The following is an 18,642-nucleotide window of genomic DNA, read 5'->3' as shown; positions in this document are numbered from 1 at the left end:
CTTGCAAATAATATTTACCCAATCTTGACATGCCCGGAGATTATTAATGTAACTGAAATTTTCCCTCTTCCAACCTGTCAGTGTTCAAGCTCAAAGTCAGGCCAAAACTCTCCAGGTTTTTAATTTGTTTTAAATTTTATTTATCCATTGAATAAATAAGGGTCTTGTAAGTACAGAGCACACGGTGCGGGCAGAGGCACTGCCTGATGTAACCAAGGGTTTATTGCAAGAGATACAATCTTCCTGTGGGCACCTGGCTTGGATACTGAGCATGTGAGAAATGGCAAGGGCTTTCTGGAAGCTTCTTTGCTATACTTGATAATCCTGTGGCATGTTTTCCAGTCAGACATAGAATCAAACTGCATGGCCACCATCAACTTGCCACTCTGCATGAATTCAGCCCTGTCATAGGAGATGGAGGGATTTGGGGATAAATTACGATATGTTCTTAATATTCTATGCAAAATAGAGTTAGTCAGGTAATAGACTAGTGGTCAACCTTAGTGTGGTTTTATTTCAAACTAACAGGTAAAACTGCTACTTTTATTTTATTTTATTTTATTGATGCCTCCAAAGCCCCAGTTATTTAGTAGCCCTCTAGATCGAATCTGCTTGCCCTCCTGGAAATTATTTGTGATATGTTTGCATTGTGAGTAATTTACTCCTGGGGCATCGGTATGAGACCAGACCCCGTAAGGAGACCAGCTTGATCGTTCATATCATCCACCCTTGACCTTGATTGTGTCTTTTGACCACCACGAGGGGCCTCCTCCTCTATAATAGGAGGAATCTGGGTATATTGTTTCCCAGGTCCCTTCTACCTATAACACTCCTTGATTCTAATCTAATGCATTATCAAAGAAATGTTGGTTGAATACCTACCATGTTCCAGGTTGAGGCAGAGGGATAAACAAAACAATCCCTTCTATCTTGAGGTTCATATCCCAATTAAATAATCATCAAGTGAGTAAATAAGATCATTTCAGATGTGTGTAAATGGAACAATGAAAAACAATGAAACCATAGACAAAGAGGGCTGCTGGGAGGTTTCCATCCAGGATGGTGGGGGAAGGTCTCTCTGAGCAGGCGACATTGGAGCTGAGACCCGAGGGGTGGGGTGGAGCCAGCGTGTGATGACAGGACAAGGGCAAAGGCTGGGGGGCGGGAATGAGCTGAGCCTGCTCGGGGCCCCAACAACAGTCAGTGTGACTGTGCAAAATGAGGCCTGAGAAGGAGCTAGAACTAGACCCGGGAGGACCTTGCCTTCGTGCTGAGGAGATTGGACTTTTTTCTAAGTGCAAAGGGAAGTCATCTGAGGGTGTCAAGCAGAGAAGTGATGTGAGCTGATTTATTTGCTAAAGATAAGCTGAAGGGAAGGAAATATAGGAAACTGGCTTTTTCTGTGGGTGTCGTGAGCTCGGAGGGGAGTCTCTCTTCTGCCCATTCACCTTCAAACTGTGGTCGACATCCGCTCTGAGATTCACTAGACAGTGTTGCTTGATACTAGAGCTTTCTCCTATTCAGTGTGTCCAAAACGAGCATGAGCCAAAGCGGAGGGGCAGGATGTGGTTTTGGTATGCGGTGACCACCATCCCTTCCTGGTGGCCCAGAACCGCTGCTGTTGCTGCACAGCTCGTCACTGCAAATCACGCCGCACAGCCGACTGCCCACATGGTGATGACACCACGGGCTTCGCCCTCCTTAAACGCAGCCACAGATTACTGGCACCTTGGGTAAAAATTTGCCCAGCAGAAAACAAGCAGCTGCTTCCAAAAAAGACATTTTCCTCTCCTCTCTTTTTTCTCTGGTGTCTAGGGACAAAGAATACCATTGGCTAAGCCACCGGTAAATAGTTTGCTAGATACAATTCTACTCTCCTAGGCACACAGCTCTCTTGACACAGAAATAACATTAATGAATTCTTTCCTCTTGACTATGACTTTCACACAATACTACTCTGCTGGTTGGTTCTGGGCCTATAGCATTACACTGATATGGAAAGCAGACCTAAGTGGTTTAGCCAAGGCAATTGCCCCATCCTAACTAAACATGCTACTAACACTTTCTGGGTGTTATTTCTCCCTTAATGTTAAAAACTAATTACCTGTCGCAAGGTAATATTGATATAAAATTTCCAGACTCTGTTTCCTGGGATGTAACAATATATGGTGCTGCTGCTATTTTTAAAGTAAAGTTTGGCCCTAGATGCAAATTTGATTGGCCTTGAGAAGCTGAGGTTTTGAAGCTATCAAAATACATGTTTTCTGTTAGACATGGCTGGGCTCCAGTTCTGGCTCTGCCACTTACTACTGCTGGTGCGTCTTAGGTGAGTTACTTGACTTCTCTGGGCTGCAGTAGCCTCTTTTGTCGAGAACCCACCCCCAATGGGATGCCATTGGAGGTTAAATGAGTTCACATGTGTAAAGTGCTTAGCACCGTTACTCTCTTGTAACAAACACCCATTATTATTAGCAAAATAAGACTTCATGGTAGATGCACCTATGTAAGTCATAAAATTTATCAACGTTAATTTTTATCAACAGATACAGAGCTATTAACTGGATCCCAAGAATCATAAAAATGACAGAAAGCAACATTAAAATTTGAAAGCACTTAAGCATTTGGTTGACAATACATAAAATTGAAATACAAGAGTTCTAAAAGTCTTTAAACCAGCTGTACTTTACCCTAATTCACTATGCCCCCTCTGGCAATAATTTTACCTGGTAATATTCTCTTTGTTATGATAAAAACTAATAATATTTACTGAATATATTCTTGGTATCAGGCACTGTTATGAGTGCAATGAGTGCTTTATGAACATATTTAATCTTCAGAGCACCTCTGAAATAGGTAGTCTTATCATGTTTTGTAGATGGGGAAACTGAGGCAGGCAGTGTGGCTCTGCAGCCCTCACTCTTGAATTCTATGATATATGCAGCAGAAGTCGGCAAACTATGGCACAAGGGCCAGATATGCACTCCCCCATTTTATGAATAAAGTTTTATTGGAACACAACCACACCTACTCGTTTACATATTATCTACAGCTGCTTTTATACTACAACTGCTGAACTGAGTAGTTGCAACAGAGACCATCTAGCCCAGAAAAATGATAATATTTACTATCTGACCTCTTACAGAAAAAAGTTTGCTAAGCCAGATGTATGCAGTCGTTTTATTTCCAGTTTAAAAATAAAGAAACTGGGGTCCTGGGAGGTTAAATGACTTGCATCATAAACTAGACAGTCAACTCCAGGAGTCGCAGGATCCTGTGTCTGTGTCCCCATATCCATGTCACCTACCACTGGGACAGAGTGGCCACTCAAAAAAACTCTTGCTAAATGAATGACAGTTGTAAAGGTCACCCAGCTGGAGAATCTAGGTCTCCTCCTGACCCCACAGCTGCCGGGAGGTGAAAAGAGGGACTTTCTCCGGAGAGACGGTTAAACACAGGGTAGTTAGCGTGTCATTCGGCTGCCCATGGACACGCTTTTGCTGCTGTATTCCTTCCTCCTCCTCAGAGGTCACCTGAGACTGAGGGGTTTTTCTTTTCCCTCAAATGCATAGGCAGAGCTCTGAGAATGTTCTTGTCCTTCCGACTGGCGCATTTTTAGATGAGATTAAAAGTGACACCGTCAGGAGATGAGAGTCACACGGAATCTGGTTTTGGATGGATTTCGGACTGAGCCCTGCCCGCCCTCCTCCTACCCCCTGACACACCCCCCACCCCCTGATGAGTCACAGTGCACAGCCGCTGCCCTTCCGAGGGCCACTCCAGGCATTGTTTTCTCCCCCCCCCCCCCCCCCCCCCCCCCCCCGTGCTTGGTGCTGGTCATGTGAGGCTCAGGGTATTAATAGACCATCAGCTTGGCCTCCTGAATCTTGTTGTTGGTCCAGGAGATAAATGGAAGGTTTTGCCAATCCCTTTGTGCCATCTTTCACCCCTCTTTCGACTCGCACGTGCTGGTTGGTGACAGAGCCGAGCCAGACAGGCCAAGGGCATCCAGTGTGGCCACTGCCCATGGACGTGGCCTCCGCTTCCAACCTGGGACCACCAGTACTAATCCTAACAAATGAGCCTCAGCCTTTTCTCCCAGCCTTCTCCCAGTCGGATGGCAGCATCGCTGCCTGCATGTGTGAGAAATATATAAAGCCAGGCTGGAAAAGGTTTGGGGGTGTGGGGTTTTTTTTTCCTTTTTTGAACTTAAAGTAAAATTATGCTCAGGAAATTAAAAGTCTGTACGTGGTTTGACAGGCTCCCAAGAGGCTCCGCGGGGACAACATTTTTAAACAAATGCTTTGGAAGCAGAGGTTCTTTGAATTGCTTGGGGCTTGGATCCAAAAGTTTCAGTTCTCCCCTGCAGCCCAAGTTTTAGAATGTTGCTTTGCAAGTTCCCGCCGCCTTGACTCCAGCACCCAGCACTGCGGCCGGCGTCAGACTCAGTGTTTACTGACCTGAAGAATCGCGGGGCTGGGGCCTGGCCGGGAGATGAAGCTGCCTTGGAAAGTGTCCTGGGAGCAGAGAGACTGAAGGCTTAAAATAAAGCAGAGATCTCATTTCTCTAAAGCTAGCTTACTTTTTAAGTGGAAGGCTAGTTCGTTCTTCTAGGGGGCCCAGAGAGTTCTGATAACATTGCTTTCACTTAACGTTCACCTCTTTGGTTCGATGACTCCGAGAAAACATGAAGTGTGTTGAGGAGGGCTCTGCCAAGGCCTCTCACTGCTTGTGGAGCTGTTGGTAAGGTTTAGTTTCTCGAGCCTCACTTTGCTCATCTGCTAAATGGGTCACTCCAGTCTCAAGCTGCCGTTTTCAAAATAGAATCTTTGAATTTTTTAAAATCTTGCCACATCTGTAAAGAACTTTGCTATAGAAGGGACGAAAGACTGGGCTGAGGATGGACCAACTTCAGTTATCTTTATTTCTTCTTACTTGGTGATAATGGGGGTGGTGGGGATGGGATATAATCTCAATGAACTGACTTACATCACCTTTATTGTCCACCTGATTGGTGCCAGCCACTGTGCTCGGGGAAATAGGTGCCCGCCCTCATCTCAAGCTCTCAACAATCTTGAGGACTCTCAGTATTAGTAGTACAGATGAAGACACTGAGGCACCAAGAAATTCAGTTACTTTCCCATAGTCACAGAGATAATAAGCAGTCAAACCAAGACTTGAACCTAAACCTAGAGCTGCAAGGATCCTAGCCCCTTAGTAGAAATAAACACTCTACACCCCTGCATTTCTCTCTCTTCCAGTGACTGGAGTCTTTCCACAGGAAGTTAAGTACAATGAACAGTATACTGAATGCTGCATAAGCAGGAGACATCCTGATAAAAAGGCCACGTCCCTGGAAAGTGCATAGGGATGCTGAACATGAGCTTTAGGTGCCTGGAGAGCAGTCAGTGCCATGGGGGAAGAAGTTCAAGTTGGGGTAGAAGAATTCCTGCTTGGACTGATTCTATGGAACTCAAACGTTTGCAGGTCATAGGAAGTTCTGTTCCCTTCAGAGTCCATCAGTTCCACTCTTGCTGAAGTAGGACAAGCAGAATGAATTAGCCCTGGCTGCAGCCAAACTCTTTATATGTAAAAGAAAAAAGCAATGAAATGTTCAGCCTGATTCCTGGGTTTTGAATTACCCCCATTTGTCTTTCACTTTGAGCATCTGCTTTTTATTGCATTGTGGCCCTGCCTGCTATTTATCTCTCCCCCTCAGTCTGTATCTCCGTGTCATGTGACTCCAAAGCGAAGATTAGAGGAGAAAAAAATATCTCTGTATTCTAAGCCTGGCAACTTCTATTTTTGTCCACAGCTGTTGGAACTGATAGCAAAGTCACAGCTCACATCCCTGAGTGGCATTGCCCAAAAGAACTTTATGAACATTTTGGAAAAAGTGGTTCTGAAAGGTGAGCTCTCTCTCACTCTCTCACCCCTTTTTATAGGCACGGGGACGGACAGATGGATTTTCCAATAGAGCAGACATGTCATTAGATTTAAGGGGATGTGAGTGGATGGAGATGAATGACTCCAGATGCAGCTCCGTAGTGCCAGATCCCGGTTCAGGAGAAGGTACAGCTCGTGCCCATGGCAAAGAGTAGGAGCATCGCCCTCCCACCCTTTCACTGAAATCCTCTCTCCTGCTGTAAGCGTCTCGGCCTCCTCAGTGTAAACACGTGTCCCCACCTAGGCTGCCGAGTCTCTGGATCCCAAATTCCTAGAAACTTGAACCGTGTACAAGGCTGAATAGATTCATCGGCTCTTTGAGCCCGAAGGAACCTTAGGTTGTTGGGTCAACTGTCTCATGAGAGAGAGTGATTTGTCCATAGTCACACAAAGAGTCACCCATACAGGATTAGAATCCCAGCTCCCAGCTCCCATATGCTCCTACCACTGACCACCGAAAAGGGATGACCAGGCAAAAGCAACTGCTTTCAAATCAGGTGAGCCACTGGTGCTGGGGGAACAATGAGGAAGAAAGAGTCTTTGTACAAAACTAGGGAGAGGAGAACAAAGAGGGACCTAGATAATGGAAACTCTACCCAGTAACCTCGAGGGCAGATGCTGGCCAAGTAGAGAAGAAACACCAACGAGAAAGAAAACCATATCCCCAAGGGCAATACCCAGTAACTGGAGCAGAATAGAGAAGAAAGGCCCACTTATACAATGTCAAATGTTCCATAGCCAAACTATTCTTTCTCTTTGTCTTCCCCACCCAAGTCCTGGAAGACCAGCAAAACATCAGACTCATAAGAGAACTACTCCAGACCCTCTACACCTCCTTATGTACACTGGTCCAAAGAGTCGGCAAGTGCGTGCTGGTCGGGAACATCAACATGTGGGTGTACCGGATGGAGACGATTCTCCACTGGCAGCAACAGCTGAACAACATCCAGATCACCAGGGTAAGCGGGACCGCCCAGCCTCGTCCATCCAGGCAGGAAGGGCTTCGGTCCCTTCCTCCACCGGGACACCGGGCTGCCTCGCCAGGGCTCTGTCTCCCCTCTGGTGGTGGAAGAGCCTGGACTGTCCTGATCTGATGCTTGATACTGAGTGCTGGAGGGGGCTTCCAGATAAACAGAGGATGGGAAGGAAAACTTGGCAAAACAGGATCAGAGTATGGGAAATGTGAAACATGGCGGCCAAACCGGAAAGTGGGCTTTGGGGAAGAGGTCGGCCCTACCGCTGACATCCTCAGTGCGATATGCAGGCCTCTCTTCTTCGCCCGTTTCCCCTTAAGGCATGTGTTGTTTGAGCGTCAGGGTGCTGCCTGGCTACCAGGGAGCAGTGATGGCAGTGGCTGGGAGAACGGGCGCCAGCCTTTCAAAAGTATAGTTCCAGTTCTCGACAGTTATGATGAAGGAAGCCTCTGATGAAAGACTATGAACACACGTCAGAAAAGACCTGAGCAATTCTAACTCAAGCCAAAAAAAAAAAAATCCTATATTACCAGCTTCACTACTGTCAGTAGTTTCCTTTAGGTTTGAATTGGCCCTTGGCTCAGGTCCTGTTACCAGGGAGCAGGAGGACAAGGCTCGGAGGCGCTGTGAGCAGGACGCGGGTGCCCTGTCCCAGGACTCATTGACGGACAGGCGCCCTTCAGGCCCATGGAGCACTTGGCTGTCTTATCTAGTCGCTGACCGCGGCTGTTTTAAGTGGTTCTGGGACCCACGCTGATGGAGTTTGGGTCTGCCCTGCCTCTCAAGAAAGTAACATGAAGAAAACCTCTTTGACCCCTTTTAAGTAATGTTTTGACTCTGTAAAGTTTTGAAAACGCAATGTCCTTCCCATTACTGTTAATACCTCCCTGTGCCTTAGTTTCTTAAACTCCGAAACAGAGGCCTCGGAGTTATGTGACTTCCTTAGAGTCATTTAGGCCAACACACACACATGTACATACACACACACGTACACCATGCATAGCACCAGCCCAGGTAATCTTTCAAAAGCTATCTCAATGATCTGACTAGTATAAGAAAACATGAGAATTTCTTATGAACATTTATCTGATTTATTTTAATAATTGATTCCATTCCCATTTCTCGAGTATAGGCATAGTTTGACGCTGTGAATTCGAGACTCAAATTTTCAGCTTATCGCTCCCAGAAAACCCCCTAATACTTTCTCTCCGATTTCTGGCATTCTCTGTAGCTTGGACTTGATATTTACGTTTTTTTCCTAAGCTCAGAAGAGACTTACCCAGCCAGTGATATAAGTGAGGAAGTCCCATTTGTCCCAAAGGCATTCTTCCCTCCAGCAACTTGGGGACGCCGATTTGGATGGCCACACTTGTCTGGAGCTGGCCTCTGTCCCCTCCCCGGCCACACCCGCCCACAGCCCTTGCACACCCGTGAGCTTCCTTCCCCAGAGCCCCTTTTCCTTGGGCCACACACACTCTCGGGAGGTAGCCGTTGTAGTCCCTGTTTATTCATGGGGTGGGACCAGACAAGCCCACTGATTTTCCCCAAGTAACTCAACAGTGAGGCCCAGAGCTACGGCCCGAGCCCTGGGCTCCTTATTCCTAAAATGGCAAAGCTTGCTTAACATCCGTGGTTTCCAAACTTTTTTTCAGCCCAGCTTTCTTCCAACTATGTATTCAGTGATTTGATTTTTGCAAACCTTTGAAATCCCAAGAAATCCCACACAGGACGGATCAAACACTGGAGTTCACCTCACTCTGCTATCGTGCTCCAACTGGACCACACTACTCTCTGCACACTCTAAGCTCCATCCTGGCCCAGGCCTTTTAAACTTGTCACCTCCCCTGACCATCCCGTCTGTTGAAGCCACTGTCATTGCACCCTCTTCAGATCAGGTTTTACCATCTGAAATTATCTCAGATGGGGATGCGCTTTCCTGTCTCCATCCACTGGCTTATCAAGTCCACAAAGAGAGAACATTGCTGTTTTGCTCCCCGCTCTGTTCCCTCCACCTGGCACAGAGCAGGAGGTAGCCCGTAAATTTTACTTGAGCGAGTGAATGATTAAAGGGGAGTTTCCTCCCACCGCCTGCCTGAAGTGCTTGTTCAAAGCCCATAGGAATACAATCAGAAACTATTGCCCCGTGTTATGGATGATGATGATGACAATTTACCAACTGCAGGATTTGGGGCAAGTTATTCAGCCACCGCATGTCTCAATTTCCTCATTTGGAAAATAGGGCAGTAATGTGTACTTCCTAGCCCTGGTGTGAGGTTTAAAAAGCTAATACACGGAAAGCACTTGGCACCGTGCCTGACGTGCTGTAAGTACTGTAAATGCACCAGCTGTTATTATTAAGGGCTCACTCTGTGGCGGACACTCTTCTGAGCCCTTTACATATAGGGTGAGGCAAGAGCAGGTTTCCATCTGTGAGTACACGAAACACAGAGTTTATTCTGACATGATTATTTATTAAATATTGTATCGTTTTCTGCATGAACTTGTAAACCTACTCTTGCCCAGTCTGTGTATTAACTTACCTAATGAATAACTGTAAGTAGGAGCCATTATAACAGGTAATATTTACTGGGCATCACGCTAAGTAAGGACTTCCATGCATCATGTCATCCATTCCCCCCAGCAACACTGTAAGATACGCTTCTCCTCATTTTGTAAATGGCTGAGTAGTTAGGAGTAACCTGGCCAGGGTCTCACCACCATAAGATGTAGCGTGGGTGGGGATTGAACCCCTGTCTGCCGAGCCTGTGCTGGTATTCAGTGCCCTCGTCTCCCTCGCGCCCGCCTGGGCTCTGAGCTGCATGATCTCAGAGCAGGGAGCCCACAGGGCCCTGAAGAGCTGTTCATAGAAAGCCCAGCTCTCCAGAGGGAAAAGCAGAGAGAGAGAGAGAGATGCGAGGGGGGAACTTAATTACTTCAGTCTGGACTGTATTTAAAAAGCTTACTTTTTTAACAGTTTGGACTAAAGAAAAGCACATTATTCTATGAAAATGTTACGGTGACATTTATAGTAATTGCTTTCTAGTTGCCAAAGTTCTATCAGTATCTTGTTTTCCTTCAGAATTTCATAATTCCAGAGAGCCAATTTTTTATTGGCAAAATAATGAATATAAAAAGGATAAAAAAGGAAGAGAACGGGTGTGTACGTGTGGAGCGGGCGGGGATTGCATGGAATCACACTGCTGTGAGCAGAGCAGGCTCTTGAAGCCCGGGGGGCAGGGTACATAGAAAGGATTTTAACCGAACGCTCCATCAGAGGAGCAAGAGTCACTTATTTTTCTCTTAAATGTTAATATTCAAAAAGCAGAAGGCACGCAAGCAGTTAACCATTTATCAGGAGTAAGGGCTCTCTCAGCATGGGGTCTGGGCAAGAATTTTGGAAAAGTTCAGGTTTGAACATTTTAAGAGCGGACTCTGCCAAGTGGACTTTAATAGGAGTTCATATAATAATTGGCCTGGGAGTTTTAACCAAAAAAGTAGACGCTTTGAAGTGCTAGGAACAAAAAGAAAAGCTCGTGGCAGTTTTATTAGCCCCTGTGATCAGCAGCAGATGATAAACGACAAACAGGTCTAGGGCCTTCTGCAGCCCGGCAAAGCCCTGAGTTCTGCAAACAATTGAAAGCTCAGCCCAGCAGCCCGAGCGATAAAAATCGCCAAGTCATACACACGTCTGATGAGTTAGGAGGCTGAAACTGCGCCAGATCTGAGCTTGTTGGAGCTGGAAGGGATCTTCAGAATCTTCTGAACAATTCATTTTGGACCCAGAGAGACTGAGATCTGGACTTCCAAGAGTACCTGTGTGTCCAGACCTACTGTGTGTCCTTCCCATGTCCCTCCCATGCCGCTTCCCATTCTTCTCTGTAGTCCATCCTTCCAGGGCCCCCTGCCACTGCCCACCTTCCCCCTACATGCCTGTCCTGCTTTGCAGGGGACACAAGATGGAATTGCTAAGACTGCGAGTGCCCCCCACCCCCCACCCTGTGAATCCTGTGTGTTCAGGCTTTGATGTGCTCTGAGGGATCAGTGGTCACCGGGGGGCAGTGAGATAGGAGGCTGGGGCAGCAGGCAAGTGGGGGCTGCTCTGTCCAGAGCGGTGAGCCCTCCCAGAAGGTAGCAAATCTCATAACTGAGTGAACTGACTGAAGCAGGAGAATGCAACATGTGCTGCTGGGAGAATCTTCCCGAGTCAAAGTATGAGGCTTTGTGAAACTGGAAAATCTCTCTGGCACCATTGAGCTCCAGCTGGCCCAGCTCTTCTTTGTGGTGATAGCCGTGGGTCCTGTGTCTGCGCTTAGGGCAGGGACAATGGCTGCTTTTGATTTCTGATCAATAAGCCAGCTTGAAGACGGAGGGCATCGGCTGGTGGGTTTGCCCTTCAAGACTTACCATAACCCTTCTCCCCACAGCCTGCCTTCAAAGGCCTCACCTTCACCGACCTGCCCTTGTGCCTACAACTGAACATCATGCAGAGGCTGAGTGACGGGCGAGACCTGGTCAGCCTGGGTCAGGTGGCCCCTAACCTGCACGTGCTCAGCGAGGACCGGCTGCTGTGGAAGAGGCTCTGCCTGTACCACTTCTCCGAGCGGCAGGTCGGTGGGGCCAGCGGACACTCCCTCCCTCTCCCCCTCCTCTGTCCCCACCTTCAAGCTTCCCAGGCGTCCTCTCAGAGCTGGAAGTGTGGGTGCCCAGCCACCGGGGCTTTCTGGTTTGACTGGAAAACAACAGTCCAGGGAGTTCCTAAATAATGTGTGTTTGGGGTTATTTTTTTGGGGGGGGGGCCTGGTTTTGATGGAAAAAAACACACACACATTCTTAACCTATCTACATTTTACAGCTCTCTCAAAAAAAAAAAACCTCACAAATTGATACCAGTCCTTTTTTTTTATAACAAATCAACTTATATTTTTATATTTTGTAACTGAAGTACTTTTACAGATATTATTTCATTTTATTTGAATGACCCAGGGAAGGGTAGATATCATGATGCCCACTTTAAACAAATGAAGAGACTGAGGCCACGAGTGGCTGAGTGACACATCAAAACTAGCGGAGGGGTCGTCTAGTTGAGGAACCTGGCCTTGAATCTGAATTTGGGCCTTCTGATACCAACTCCAGGCCCTTACCCCTCCTCAGGATGCCCCAGGGTTTTTTTTCCAGCCTCTTTATATAGAAGCGTGAATTCAACAAGTTCTGCTCATGAGGCCTGTAATATTTAGACATAAAGTAGAGCCACCGTGCCCAGCAGTTCCCGCATCTCCCTGGAAATGATCACTCAAGTCAGAGCAAGCAAGAGACTAATATTGTTTACTGAGATCACCTAAACTTCAAAGGACCATTCTAATGCAGTTCAGCAGAGGTCACCAGAAAGATGTCACCAGCCACCTGTTTCTTTTCAAGGCTGGTGAAACGCTACCGTTGATCAGAAGATACTTTTTCTATCCTGGCTGTTTTCCCCTAGCTATTGCAGGGTAGAGATGAAAAAGGGGGGGAGGGGAGGGGAGCAGAACAGGACCAGAAAACCACAGACCCCCTTCTTGCTGAACTCTCCTGCAACAACTTTTATTTGATACTTAGATCCGCAAGCGATTAATTCTGTCAGACAAAGGACAGCTGGATTGGAAGAAGATGTATTTTAAACTTGTGCGATGTTACCCACGGAAGGAGCAGTATGGAGACACCCTACAGCTTTGCAAACACTGTCACATCCTTTCCTGGAAGGTATGTGTCTCGGAGGGGGCTGCCACAGACCCCTAGCTCAGACCCCAAGAGCCCATCGGGCCAGCCATTTCGACACCAAGTCCTCTCCAACCCTCACTACCACAACCTCCAGCCAGGGGTGAAGGCGAAACCAATTCTGTCTCCAGGGAGAGAAACTTTCAAAGACCTAATTTCCTTCACCAACCCCCTTAGGTTCATTTTTTGCTACAACCCCCCTACCCCCACCCCCCCAAAAATTCTCCCACCTCTGTGTACAAGTACGCACGTGCCTGCACGTGCACACGGCTCTTTAGCGTTTCCAGAATTTACGGCATTCTTGGCGAGGAATGTTGTTTTGAGGTTGGGCGATGCCTTGCGGTGCTGCAAGCCAACGAGACGCTTTCTGAGAACTCAGACCTGACCTTGATGTTCCTTTGCAGGGCACTGACCACCCGTGCACAGCCAATAACCCAGAGAGCTGCTCCGTCTCCCTCTCCCCCCAGGACTTCATCAACTTGTTCAAGTTCTGAGTCACAGCACATGACAGCACTTCAGAAGGGTTCCCCCGCCGACTGGAGGGCGGGGAGTACAGAGTTCGGACACTTCATTTGTAAATAGTGTACATTTTAAACATTGGCTGGAAGCTTCCGAGATAAGTCACGGAGAGGACATTTGGAAGGGAGAGACGCAGTCGCTGGCTGGGAATCTAAGACTATAGACTTCTCATTAGAATTGGTTTGGAAACGCAGAAATACTGTAAATAAACTATTTTTTTCTAATGATTTGCCAGCAAGACTATAAGGGCAGGCGTTCTGTGTTATAGGGGAAAAATGGAATTCTCTCGAGGTTCCCTGAAACTCCTAGAAATGCAGAAGAAGAGGGCAAAACTCGAATACAAGATAGAGCACGCTTTGTTTACAATGTGAAAATCCGCTTTAAGAAGAAGACGAAAAACTACAGATGAGAAATCCCTGGGCTTTTGGTTTTGATTTTGCGTTAGTTTTAAGAAGGCAAGGAGAGCCACCGTAAACCGCATGGGCGTACGCAGGGCCTTCCCTTACGAAGATACCACACAAGAGTCTACCTCGGAAAGCACAGTGGTCGCTGACAAAGCGCTTGTCCAGGAGGCAGGGTCTGCTTTTCTTGTTTTCTCGTCATATAGAAGGTGATTTAAAACAGGAAGGGGTCTTGAGGTCCGTCCTCATTGTGTTCCTCCCGAGGTGAATGGGGCGGTCTCCGGAGTTGCCTCTCATCTAGAACCATCCCCCAGGACACCTAGACCCTGTTCCCTCTCGTGCTGTCGCTCATCTGGGACAGCATGACATTAATTGAAAACCGTCCCAGAGGGTGTCCTGCCCCAGAAAATCATAGAATGAGTCACCCTGTAGCTGTGAAGACTCTCTTATTCCTGTTGAATGTCCTGGCTTGTCTGCTTCCTGGGGTATCTTCACGGATGAGCAGGAGCCCGTCTCTGCGGACTGCTGGGAGCCAGGGCGCTGATAAAGGCTTGTGAAGCAGGTTTGACGCGTCAGTGAGGCGTTCCACCAGCTGCCGCTCCTCTTGGCGTGTGATGAGCTGAGCAGCCGTCTCTTCTTTGCGTCCCACATCGAAGTGTGGTCAAGCTAGGAGCTAGGGCTCCTTGCGAGGGTGATAAAATAAAGCCTGGAGTTCCAGCCAAATAGGGAACAGAGGTGCTTTGAGTTCACCCCAAACATGCTTTGTACCCAGGGCATCTCGCTTAGGCCATCATCAGCAGGTAACTATGGGGGAGAAAGGAAACCTCAGGATGTAATGAGTTCATTGTCAAATATTCCTGGGAGGGGGTGGGGAGTGTTTTTGTTTTTTACTTTTTATAGAATTTTATTTTGCTTTTCTACAAAAAAAATGTACATATTTTGCTGTTGTATTTGCTTTTTTTTTTTTGTAAATAAAGTTGCCACCCTGCATGTCCTTGGAAAATACATGAAGCCAACTAGGAACTTGGTTCATGTTCACGCTGAGGATCCGTGAATCCTTAGAGGTTGACCTTGGGGTGACCTAAAGAGAGGCAGACAGTTTGGCTGAACAGAAACAAGCCCGGGGACCAGCTAGTGATACCCGGCCTCCTCACGCCCTCCCCTCAACACGCAACTCAAGCACCAGCATTTGGGAGAGAAACCAACTGTTAGTCGGTGCCCCTCACTTTGCAATTGTTTGTGCCTATACCAGGGTTTCTCGATAGTTTTTTTTCACTATCACCCTCCAAGAAGAAATAATTAGGCTGAATTTAAATTCTCCCTAATGAAAAAATTAAATATTAAACAATAAAGTCTCGCTGGGTGAGGTTGAGCTTTGGAGGTCCACAAACCTTTGTAATCCTGAGAGGCGTGTTTTGCCCCCCACCCCCAGTCAAGGTCACATTGAGAATGCAGGGCCTACACTGTGCAATTGAAAAGTTTCCATAACTCGGACAGCTCCTCTCAAATGTCTGTTAAAGATGTGGGATGGAAATTAGGAAGCTTTGACTCTTCAGGGTTAGGTGTTCATGGCCTTCCACTTCTTCCCCCCACCTTGTGACCGCTGCCCCTTCATGTGGATCGAGGAGATGGAAGCTGCTGAGTGCCTTCAGGCTCGCAGTCCCAGCAACGTCACCTGCTCTGGACTACCAGCGCAAAGCCGGCGAGGGTTACACTGTCTGCAGTGCTCATGACTGCCCATCCTGCCCCAGGCAGCTTGCAAGGCGCAGGCTTGGAGAGACCCCTAACCACAAGTGACGGGAGCACTGTTTTCTGAGATGTTTGCTTAGAAGGTGCCTCTGGGCTCGTCCGTCTCCTCCGGCGTCATTGGAGGTGGCGTGTAATGGAGTCCAGGGAAATTTTTAAGGAAAATAAAGCCCCGACATTTGTGGTTTTCTTTCACTGGAAGAGGAGAGTAAGAAGGAAACGGCAAGTGGAGAGGGAGGGGGAAAGGAAGAGAAATGGCATCTCTTTGGAGCTGTGGTTTGTGTGAGGGCATTAGGGACAAGCACAGCGGTCACAGAGCATCTGTGTGGTGCCATGTGGTGGCTGGGAAACGTGGTCAGAGCCTCACACATAAGTAAAAGGAGGTGAAAAGAAAATTCGTGTTCGATGGGCACTAATCATCTGTAGAATGTCTAATGGCAAACCCTCCCAGGACAACTTGATCTAAAAAACAAAAAACATAGGATCCCCGTCTCAGAAATGCTGGTCTAAAAGCCAGAGGGACATGACAATGGAAACTGCTGGATGAGAGAGTAACGCTCCTCTCTTTGCTGTACTGACCCCACCCCAACCCTGTGGTGTAGCATTTGAAACTGATGGCAAATGTGAAATAACGTGGACTTACAGAAAAGGAGTTTTGTCCAGGGCAGTGTGAGCGAATCCACAGGGATGTTATCACGAGGTCCGACTGAGGCTTATGAGCAATGAGCCTAGAGTTTCCTGAGACTGACAATAGCATTTGAGGGCAGGAGAATATGTGAAGTTTAGGATTGTTCACTTTATAGCAGGATCCAGAGGAAAGTCCAATGACATCTTAAACTGCATTGCGTTATGACTTGGCGCTGTTACTTTGAACAGATGGAGCAGTTGCGTGGAAGGGCGAGGGGTAGAAACTTCAGGGTATCAGCTGGGCAGTGACATTTGTTTAGTGACGATCAACTTTAAATTGAAGTGGATCAGAGAAGATACTTTAGACGAGTTGGGTTTATACTACGAAACAACGCAAGAGCAGGCTTCGCTTGGCGAGGGTGAAGAAAGGCGATGAGTATATATTGCACTATGGCCACAGTTCTCATGTGTGCATTCAGAAACTTTCATGACAAGCTTGCTATGAGCAGAGGCTCCGTGTTGCTGTTGTTCTCATGTGGGAGGGGAAGATGAGTTTGGAATTTCATATGTCTGAGCAAGTGCTATGATGTACAAGAAGGTCAGTCATTTCGAGACATGCTCAGCAGGTTATCATCCTTAGCATTCAATACAGTGTTTATCATAAAACATGCACCTGAGTTTATATTCTTCTGCCAGGCAATAGGCCAATAATGTCTTGCTATGCAAACACTATTTTATGTGTGATTTTTTTAACTGTAATTTTTTGTGTGAATTTTTTCTAACTAAAGTATATCATCAGCTTCTATGTTGACATCTGTTGTTGTTTTATTTTTTGCCTTTTTTTTAAATCTGTTTCCAACTCCCTGAGTCTGTGAACCATCCCTTCTGACTGGATACTGGCCTGACATCCTATTAGTGTTTAAACAGACCTCAGAAACACCCTGAACCTCTGGGCAAATGCAGACATGTGGCTCTTTGATATATCTTGGGCCCTTGGTGTCGTCCACAAACAAGATCGCAATTCCTTTAAACTCGACGTTTTCTGTAGATGCTGTCTTCTCTGTCTTGTTAAAGAAAGTGCACCCTCCGTCGTTTTCCAAGGGAGGGGGACTCTTACCCCAGCCCTCCACGCTGCAAGGGCGGCTGGAGATGTTGAAGCCTGGCATTCTCTTTGCCTTTCAAGATGAGGTCATGGATCCAGAACACTCAGGGGACGTGCCTCAGTCGCCCGGGCACCCAGGGGTAGACCTGAGCATAAATAAACCTGGGACTTCCTGAGGCCTTGACTTTGTGCCCCAGCCCCGACCCTTTCTGGTATGGCCAGAGACACATGACACTGACCTGGTTCTTCAAGAGACCTTCAACATGGAAGGCGAGAGTGAGGGTCCAGTGCTGGGCATCTGGCCGCTTTTTCCAAACGTTTCAAGCCCCTGATTTTTCTTAGAGAAATTAAGGAGCCACGTAATATTTTTACAGGCCTCTGATTCTGCCGTCAGTACAGCGTTCTAGTGAGTGTGACCTCTGGCCAGCAAGTAAGCAGCGTGTTTCACAGATTCTTTTTCCCTGGGTACTTAGATGTTATGACAAAAATGGCCCTTAAGACAGACAGTGACTGAGCAGCCAGCATGCTTTCTAGAAACGGAGGTTCTGATGATTACTAAGTGGGTAGTTCCTCTGCCCTTAGACTAAGAGGTACGTTTAATCCAACCCCTCCATCTCCCTGTCCTTGGTACCTACTGTGGACCCCATGCTGTGAGCTTCTGTCCCCATGGAAGTTTGCTCTCTGCCAAACCTCACCTTTACTAAGCAAGGTGGGGGGTTACTCCACGAGGCAGCAAGGAGTGAGGAACCACGATACTCAAGACTTTGTCAGCTGGAGGTTTTTCAAAGTGTCCTTGAACTCACTCAGCAAACAAAACTTCCTGAAAAATCTCTTAAAATGTAGGCCCTGCTCTGTTTGGCCAAAAATGAACGGCTGCTCCAAAATCCTGAACCTCTTGAAATTCCATCTGCTACAGCATTACTTCTGGAGTCTGAACATGACTTTCTCTGTCTTTGAGTACAGAAATGTTTGTTTGATGAGCGATACACAAGTATGTTAAACAGAAGGCTCCAAGCGGTGCTCTACACTTGAGAACTCTTGACGCCATCTTTGTCCTACCAAGTGCCAATCACCCTGGCTAAAGGGGGTCTATTCAAGTCCATGTCCCAAGCTTAGAGGCTTTACTTCTTTAATGAAAAATAGTATAGGGGGTTAAACATTGTAATTAAAGTATAAGGTTAGACCAATTACGCGCAAAGATGTTTATTTAATATTGTGTGAGCTGTCCATCTGTATAAATTATTTGCACACTTTTCTTGCATGATGAACTGACTTTTTTATAGTTGTTTGTACCAGACGGTGGCATATTTTTGTAAAAATTTTTTGACACTGAATTGCAATAAATGGTTTTCCAACAACACACACTGGTGCATTTTTGGTTTGTATCAATTCTAGTTGGCTTTTTTATCATACTGAGTATGTTTCTCTTTTGCCTAGCTAGACTTATAGTCCTTCTCCCAGAAGCTTCTCATTTTTGTAAAATTTCCAAGAACACATAGAAAAAGAAGCTGGCTGCTAAGTACCAACAAGGGTCAATAATACAGCATTATGCTTAAATGGGCTATTTCTGCTCACGGTT

General features: G+C 46.8%; 1 protein-coding gene across 2 annotated transcripts in view; it reads left to right on the top strand.

The window, feature by feature from the left end:
* FBXO32 (F-box protein 32) overlaps positions 1-18,423 on the top strand; it is a 33,038-nt gene extending 14,615 nt beyond the window's left edge. For both annotated transcript variants that reach the window (XM_036031394.1, XM_028533911.2), the window contains exons 5-9: positions 5,813-5,906; positions 6,718-6,902; positions 11,342-11,524; positions 12,510-12,653; positions 13,073-18,423. In XM_036031394.1, the coding sequence (XP_035887287.1) occupies positions 5,813-5,906; positions 6,718-6,902; positions 11,342-11,524; positions 12,510-12,653; positions 13,073-13,162 (696 nt within the window). In that variant the 3' untranslated portion in view covers positions 13,163-18,423. The remainder of the gene's footprint in view (positions 1-5,812; positions 5,907-6,717; positions 6,903-11,341; positions 11,525-12,509; positions 12,654-13,072) is intronic.
* The last annotated feature ends 219 nt before the right edge of the window (positions 18,424-18,642 follow it).

This window comes from Phyllostomus discolor, chromosome 7, assembly GCF_004126475.2.
Source record: "Phyllostomus discolor isolate MPI-MPIP mPhyDis1 chromosome 7, mPhyDis1.pri.v3, whole genome shotgun sequence".
In the NCBI taxonomy this organism is placed as follows: Eukaryota; Metazoa; Chordata; class Mammalia; order Chiroptera; family Phyllostomidae; genus Phyllostomus; species Phyllostomus discolor.
This window is presented reverse-complemented; position numbering and strand designations above follow the sequence as displayed.